At 63.7% G+C, this 7421-nt stretch overlaps 4 protein-coding genes across 4 annotated transcripts in view; 2 read left to right on the plus strand and 2 right to left on the minus strand.

Annotated features, from left to right (window-relative positions):
• Nucleotides 1–1192, minus strand: part of F751_0230 (Inositol monophosphatase 3) — a gene marked incomplete at both ends in the record, with an annotated part of 4329 nt that extends 3137 nt beyond the window's left edge. The window contains 3 exons of the mRNA XM_011398625.1: nucleotides 143–506; nucleotides 796–966; nucleotides 1060–1192. Of these exons, the coding sequence (XP_011396927.1) occupies nucleotides 143–506; nucleotides 796–966; nucleotides 1060–1192 (668 nt within the window). The remainder of the gene's footprint in view (nucleotides 1–142; nucleotides 507–795; nucleotides 967–1059) is intronic.
• Nucleotides 1193–1625: 433 nt separating this feature from the next.
• On the plus strand, nucleotides 1626–2588 carry F751_0231 (hypothetical protein; the record flags this gene model as incomplete). The annotated part of the gene is made up of 5 exons (XM_011398626.1): nucleotides 1626–1662; nucleotides 1759–1849; nucleotides 2019–2109; nucleotides 2242–2317; nucleotides 2476–2588. The coding sequence occupies 5 exons, from the start codon at nucleotides 1626–1628 to the stop codon at nucleotides 2586–2588; spliced, it is 408 nt and encodes a 135-aa protein (XP_011396928.1).
• A 601-nt stretch (nucleotides 2589–3189) lies between these two features.
• F751_0232 (DNA repair protein RAD51-like protein 2) lies at nucleotides 3190–5007 on the plus strand (the record flags this gene model as incomplete). Its single annotated transcript, XM_011398627.1, has 6 exons — nucleotides 3190–3390; nucleotides 3517–3643; nucleotides 3774–3790; nucleotides 4027–4127; nucleotides 4454–4748; nucleotides 4999–5007. The coding sequence occupies 6 exons, from the start codon at nucleotides 3190–3192 to the stop codon at nucleotides 5005–5007; spliced, it is 750 nt and encodes a 249-aa protein (XP_011396929.1).
• A 789-nt stretch (nucleotides 5008–5796) lies between these two features.
• Nucleotides 5797–7421, minus strand: part of F751_0233 (Glyoxylate/hydroxypyruvate reductase A) — a gene marked incomplete at both ends in the record, with an annotated part of 5350 nt that continues 3725 nt past the window's right edge. The window contains 2 exons of the mRNA XM_011398628.1: nucleotides 5797–6009; nucleotides 6225–6638. Coding sequence (XP_011396930.1) covers nucleotides 5797–6009; nucleotides 6225–6638 — 627 coding nt within the window. The remainder of the gene's footprint in view (nucleotides 6010–6224; nucleotides 6639–7421) is intronic.

Here is a 7421-nt window from a genome sequence, read left to right on the forward strand (position 1 = left end):
GGGCTGCGTGCGGCGCTCAGGTGAGCTTGAAGATCCTGAACCCCACAGCAATAAACATCACGGTGGGTCAATGCACACCACCAGTGCAACACCGAAATGGCAAGGCCCTGCCCTCCATTCCCCCCCTCCCACACATAACCACGCCACTGCCGATCCCCGCCTGCCGCGCCTGCCCTGCGCGACGCTGCAGAGATTGAGGGCGCAGGAGCCGCCGCAGCGCACGCTGCGCGCGCCGCGCAGCAGCTCCCTGATCCTCGCAAAGGCCGCGTCCAGGAAGGCGTCGTCGCGCCGGATGCCCAGCTCCGTGGCGAACAGCGCCGACTGGAGGTCCGGGGTGGCCGACGCGTGGATGGGCTCGTTGTTTAAGAAAGCGCCGCCGCCGCGCACCGCGCGGTACACCTCGCCCAGGATGGGATTGGCCACCACGCCCAGCACGGGGGCGCCGCCCACCGCCAGGCCGATGCTGACGCAGGTGAAGGGGTAGCGATGCACGAAGTTGGTCGTGCCTTTGTGTATGCAAGAAGGGAAGGGGGAAGAGGGAGAGTTCCGAGAAGGAAACAGGGGAATCATGGGCGCACTTTGAGCCTGGAAGGGGCATGGCGCATTTCATGCAGCTGCGAGCCGGGCCTGAGGCAGGTAATTATGTTGATCGCAGTAGCCGTTCCCTACGTACACAACAAAGAACGTGCCAGTCCACACGCCAACAGCAGTGCGTGGTGGCCAGACATCGACCAGGGTTGGTTGTCGAGTGAGCACGGCCCCACCTCACATACCCATACGAAATCGCTGACTCACCGTCCACGGGGTCCACCAGCCATGTGGGGGCATCTGTGAGCTCCGCGGTGAACCCCTGGCTGGCAGAGCCCTCCTCCCCAATGAACGCATGGTCGGGGAAGGCGGCCCGCAGGCGGGAGTATATCTCCTCCTCGCACTGCCTGTCCGTCTCCGTCACCAGATCCACGCTGGCTGCGCGGAGCGCGTACTATAGGTGTCGCGGGGCAGGCATACCACACCGGATCCATCATCTGGGAGCCTCCCACAGCCACAGCCCAAGCTCACTCTTCAGGTGGACCTGGCGAGGCTTGTCCCAGGCCTCCCTGATGATGCTGCCAGCCGCTGTTGCCGCCTCCAGTGCCACCCGCATGCACTCATCCAGATCCACATGGGTGGAGGGCTTCTGTGTCGCCGTCATGCGAAGGGATGCTGGGGTGAGCCTGCGGGTGAACTCCCGGGCCCCTAGCACCGCTGGGGGGATGCAGCTGAACGCAGGCGGCAAAGCACCACGCCGACTCGCAAGGCAGCACAATCTCCAGGACCCTTTTCCGTCCGATGGAATGGATCTGAAGCCGAGAACCAACATGACCTGAGTGTAAGCGGGGGGGACCCGCGACATCATAATGGGAGGAGCATCATCATCGTCGGCACCTCACGGCGTGCATGCTGCTCGCCCGAGACGCACGACAATCTGGCAGGATGCAGTGCGGTATCAGCTCCGTGTCCACCATCCCAAAGGCTCATACTGGTGTCAGAGGCATTACCCAAACTGAAAATCTGCCCAGCCCAGGGATCCCTGGTCTCGTCGCTTCCCTTTCCGGTGATCTGCGGTTGTCACTGTGCAGAGCTCCATGCAGACCCTAAGTGCCCGCCCCTCCACCGGGCTGAGTGAGTGGATATGGTGGATGGGTGCGGAAGCTCGCCGGTGTGGCTGACCCTCTGCGGAGGGTCGCGGCACTCACCCTCCACCCCATACCCCTGCAGGCTTCCGCAAGCAGTCCCACGTCTTCGGCGCTAGGCCCGCCGCGCTCTCCAGGCCCGCACCCGCCCCCCGAAGGTCCCATATTGTCTCAAGGTGGGCGAGCCGAAAGATGAGCGTGGCGGCAACGGGATGATGCTCGAGGCACCGGGGCCTGGTGGCAGGGTTGGCAGTCACTTAAGGTATGCCTATCTGGCCGCTGTTGTTCCCCTTTAATACCCCTTTCAATAGCCATCCAACATGTATCGCACATCCCTTCTCCCAGAGCTGAGAGGGACGGTGCCGGCGGCTTCTGGTCTGGCGTTTTCGTAGGGGGCGCAGTCTTTGGGGCTCTGGGCTACGTTTTTGCACCCCAGGTGAGACGCCATACCTGGAGCAAGAGGCACCTCTGCGGTGTCTGGCTGCAAGTATCATATCTCCATACGCCCGCCTTGCAGCTTAATACATGGCGGGCACCTCACATTATCACATTCTCCCGTTCTCGTTAGATCTCCAAGGCGCTGCTGGGAGAAGACCAGAAGCTGCGCCTGCCACGTTTCCTGGAGGAGCAGGATGTGGACCCAGGTGAGGCTGGAGCGGGACAGAATGCTAGGGGGGGAGGGGTTTGGATGTTGTGGATGTGGCGGTGGAGGAGGGGAATCTCGGGCTGTGGTGCTGTGTTCCGCGCTGGCACCATGGTTGGCTATGCTCAAATCTAGGCCCCCACATCCAAAACCACGCAGAGACCTCCAAGCAGAACCTGGCAGACCAGATTGCGCAGCTCAACTCGACCATCGACACCATCCAGCAGTCCCTGAACACTACTACCCTCGAGAAGGAAGAGATCCCCGCCTGATTCTGCAATACATGGAGCATAGGTGTCAGCCAAGAAGGATTAGACCTTATCCGATAGCAGTCAGCAGCTGGTGTCTGCGCTTCTCTTCGCTGCACTGGGCTCGCTGAACCCGCAGGCAGACTTGGACGTGTGAAGAACATATCTAATGGGAACAAGCTTCATGTTTACCTAGAATTGAGCGAGTACAGGCTTCCGAGGCAATATACAAGGACAAGCATGAATGCACCCCGGGCCAATCTTCTTCCTGGTGCTCTTAGGGGAGTGGTGTGTCGCTGTCGATGTGCGTGGCTGGGTGGTAAAAGGAAACTCGTCGGACCCCTCGTACAAACCTCTATGTGACAGGCGGGCTGCCATGCCTCAGCGTGTATGTGATCTGGGCTAGGCTGCCATGTCATGCTCGTCACTATGAATTCTACTTACAATAATCAAAAGAAGGGCCTGCAAAACATGCGAAGGGGGAGCACCCCCGTGGGCGGACGCTGAGATTCTTAGGGGCCATCGACGCCCATGGTGTGCTTTAACCAGGTCCAACGGCCCAAAATCACATGCATGTGCTCTTATTACGTTGAAAACGATTTCGAGATTGCCCGACACTCACACCATGCAGGCTCGCTGCCTGCTGACCGGACCCGGCCTGCTGGGCGAGCTGCAACCTCGCCTCAACGCCTCGGGCATTCACACGGCCCACGACTTCCACACGCGCACCACCCTTGACCTGGTAGAGTCCTTGGACGTGCCCTACCATGTAGTCCAGCGCCTGCGGGAGCAGGTGGCGCAGCTTACCGCCCCACCCTTGGTAACGGTGAGGGGAGGGGGGTCATTGGGCAAGCCCGTCGAGGGATGATGATCTGCCGCAGGACACGCCTATTGCAGGCCGGCCTCCCGGGCCTTCCCCGCCAAAGCCAGCCACCGCCACCCTTCCCACCAGGCCAGCGCCATGCTGCGCCAACAGGGCGACGCAGCGCACCCCCTGCCCACGCGTCTTCCCGACCTGGATCGTGCTCTGCATGGCGGCTTCCCATGCGGCAGCGTTACCGAGATCGTGGGGCCAGCGGGTGAGCAGGTGCCCTGCATCACACTGCTTGTGGGCTGTACAAGGAAGAGGGTTGTATCCCCCTTGCCGTTGGATGCTGACATCAAGTGCATTGGCAAGGTTGAATGCAATCCCCGGCCCTCCTCCTGCAGGACTGGGAAAAACGCAGGTGTGGAGACGAACCGGGAGACCAGGAGATGCAGGCTGTGCCTGGCATGGGGAGGCAATCTCTCTGAAGTTGGAGGAGGCCTCGCTCAGTCACTCTGTCCGATTGATAGACTGCGTGGTTTCCTGCTGGGTTCAAATAATTTCTGACCGGGAGGCCGCTGGGAACAGCAGGTGAAAAGTGTTCCCCATGCGACCCAGATCAACTGCATCCTCCATTGCCCCCTCCTCGCTCCACAGTTTTGCCTGGCGGCTGCGGCAGACATCTGCTGCTCGCCCCCCATCCTCGCTGGAGCCCAGGTCCTGTACATCGACACAGAGCAGAAGTTCAGCTCTCTTCGGTGAGGTGCTGAGAGGTTTTCTGCTGCTGCTTGTCATGGGGTCCTGCACCATTGTTGTAATGCTATGCACATCTGCCCTCTGATCGGACTCCCAAAAAGTTTGCCTTGGGTGGGTACCAGCAGACTGCTGCAGCATGGCCTGCACTGCCACGGCGCTCCAGATCCCCATCCCTGACATCCTTGTGTGATCAACAGTCTCGTGCAGAGTAGTCATAGAAGATCGCACTTTCCCATCCATCCGATGAGCACGTACCCTCCCCAGGCCGAATCCTCGGCATGCCCAAGCCCACCAACCCGCCCCACTCCACCCTCCCACATGCACGCAGCCTGGAGGAGATTGCGCGGCAGCGTAGTCCAGAGGGCCGGCTAGCCCCCGGAGACAAGGAGCGGCTGCTGGAGTCGGTGCTGGTGCTGCGACCCCGCCATTCCCACGAGCTCCTGGCCCGGCTGCAGGCCCTGGAGGCCAGCCCCCTCCCCCTCTCCCTCGTCCTCGTGGACAGCGTCGCCCAGCTGGCCCGCCTCGACCACGGCCCCGGGGTCAAGGGCGTCGTTGCCCGGCAGCAGCAGCTGGCGGCCGTCGCGGCGCGACTCAAGGCCCTGTCCCGGCGCCGCGGCATCCCGGTGCTGGTCACCAACCAGGTGGCGGGCGCGGGCGGCGGGTGCGTGGCGGCCGCGCTGGGCCCGCTGTGGGCGCACGCCGTGAACACGCGCCTCATGCTCCACCAGCTGGAGGGTGGTGAGGGGTCGGGGGGGGATGGGGGGTCCCCGAGGTCGCCAGTGTCCGCTGGGCCAGTGGGCGGTCATGAGCGCAGGAGTCTGAGGCACTGTTCTGAGCATTCAGACCGGTGTCCAACCCCGCCCTTCCACCCAGAACCCTTGATGGTCCTTCAACCTCCTCCCACCGACCCCGCCAGGGTCGAGGTACGTCCAGGTGGCCAAGTCTGCGAGCGCGCCGCTGACGGCAGTCGCATACCGCATCACCGCCGCCGGCCCGGCCCCGGCGCCCGACGCCCCCCCGCCCCCGCTCCACCTGCTGACGGAGGGGGATGTACTCGGGCAGGTGATGGCCCAGGGCACGGCATACACCGATGCGATTGGCGCGGACGAGGCGTGGTAGGCCGACGGAGTGCTGGGCAGCGGCGGGATGGCCGTCGGATGGGGCACCGCTTGAGGCCCAACTTGTGCAACAGAGACCTTCTCTGGCTCACACCTTGCCAGACAACTTCTGTTCTATCCCCATTCCGCCACTTTGTGACAGCCGCCCTCTTTTGGGAACACAGCATGCCACACAGTCAAGGGTGTCAGCCTGGAGTTGAGGACCAGTTCGGTCCCCCTGGACAACGGCAGCTGGCCGGATGGCAATACACTCATGCATCTAGCTCCTGCTTCTTAGGTTTGCCCACATCCTGGAGTAAAACGAATCTATAGCGTGCATGGGAGGCAGGGCCATCAGCCCAAACTGCCATTGCAAACTCGCTCAGCAATCCACACAAGGCAAACAATGGACAGGAAGCAGACAAGGTCACACATGTGCATCCGGATGCAGGGTGCTTTGGTGTCGTAGTCCCACCAGGCAGCACCGGGGCACGGACTCTGGTGCCGTCAACACGGGATGCGGGATCACCCCCCCCCCCCCAACCTCCAGGCCATGCCCTGCCAGGCCTCGCCCTCAATACCCCCTCTGGCGCTGCATGTGCCGCTCCGGGGGCACCTCCTTGCCGGCCTTGACCAGTGCCCAGTTCTCCAGCACCTGCTTGACCCCGGCGTCCCTGGGCGTGAAGGAGGAGACGTGGGGGAACACGCGGACGCCTGGGTGCGTCCACAGCGGCGACTCTTCCTCCAGCGGCTCCCGCTCAAACACGTCCAGCACCACGCCCGCCAGCTGTGTGCATGGATTGAGGGAGCCAGGGGTGTCTGATGGGAGATGGTGGTCAGCCTGCCCGGTACAACTGGCCGGGGACCAGGGGCATAGTGTAGATCTTGGAACCCTGCTACTCAGGTTTTCGACCTCCTCTCCCTTGCGCAGTCTGCAACAACACCCACACCCAGCACCTTCGTCGCCAAGAGGGCCCCCAAAATATCCACACAGCCACCCACCTGCCCCTCATCCAGGGCGGTTACCAGGTCTGCCTCCACCTGGATGGCCCCACGTCCGGCGTTGATGAGGTAGGCCCCGCGCGGCAGCAGGCGCAGCAGGTCGGCGTTCAGCATGCCCTCCGTCTCTGCCGTGATGGGCATGAGGCAGACTAGGACGTTCACGCAAGAGAGGAAGGCGGGCAGCTCCCCGCGCCCCGCGTGGCACGGGAAGCGGGGCTCGGTGCGGCGCGAGCGCGTCCAGGCGCTGACGGGGTAGCCGTTGCGCAGCAGCGCCTCGGCCAGGGCGCCGCCCAGCACGCCCAGCCCCATGATGCCGACGTGGAAATCGGCGTTGTCCACGCTCTCGTACTCCTCGATCCTGCCGTGCTCCCAGCGCCGCTCCAGCTGCGCGCGGTAGTAGGCGTCGCACTTGCGCTGCGGGGAGGCAGGGGGGAGGGGGGGGGGGGGGGGGGGGGGGTGGGAGGGCGGTGGTGGGATCCAAGGGAGGGCAATCCTGGCAAAGCACTCAAGCTCCCCAGTCTGGCAGGCTTAGCTGGCTGCTCACGCGTAGACCCACGCTTCTCTGCTGCCCACCCTTTTCCAGCGACTTTTTGGAAGCTGTCGTGGCCACACTGCGCTCAGAAGGCAATGTCCTCATCCCCGTGGACGCCGCCGGCCGAGTCCTTGAACTGCTCCTGCTCCTGGAACACCACTGGTGAGGGTGATGCGGGGGTTGCGGGGGGATGGTGCCGGGGATTTTGGGATGCGGAGTCCTGGGTGCCCTTGCTCTGGAATTCCAAACTCAAGGCAGGCTTTGCCACACACCCTAATCCCCGGCAGCCCCCCCCGGGCGCGCTCTCCTGCCCATCACAACCAATCCTCAATACAGATCCACCGCCTCACCCCTCGGCCCCTGACCCCCTCACTCCTGTTCTCCAGGGCCCAGCACCACCTGCCCTATTCCCTTGCCTGGCTGAGCTCCATGGGCGCCAGCACCCTGGAATTTGCCAAGACGCAGACGGAGTGGATGAGCGAGTCGCTGTGCTGGCACGGCGGCCGGCTGCAGGACAATCCCTACCTCCTGCGCCATGTGCGGCCCTGCGCCGACGCCGCCGCACTGGCGCGCATGGGCCCCGGGCCCAAAGCGGTGCTGGCCAGCCTGGGGGACCTGGGTGCGGGGGGCGCGCGCGAGCTGCTGGCCGCCTGGGGCGCCGCCGA

Source organism: Auxenochlorella protothecoides, assembly GCF_000733215.1.
Source record: "Auxenochlorella protothecoides strain 0710 unplaced genomic scaffold scaffold1, whole genome shotgun sequence".
NCBI classification, from domain to species: Eukaryota; Viridiplantae; Chlorophyta; class Trebouxiophyceae; order Chlorellales; family Chlorellaceae; genus Auxenochlorella; species Auxenochlorella protothecoides.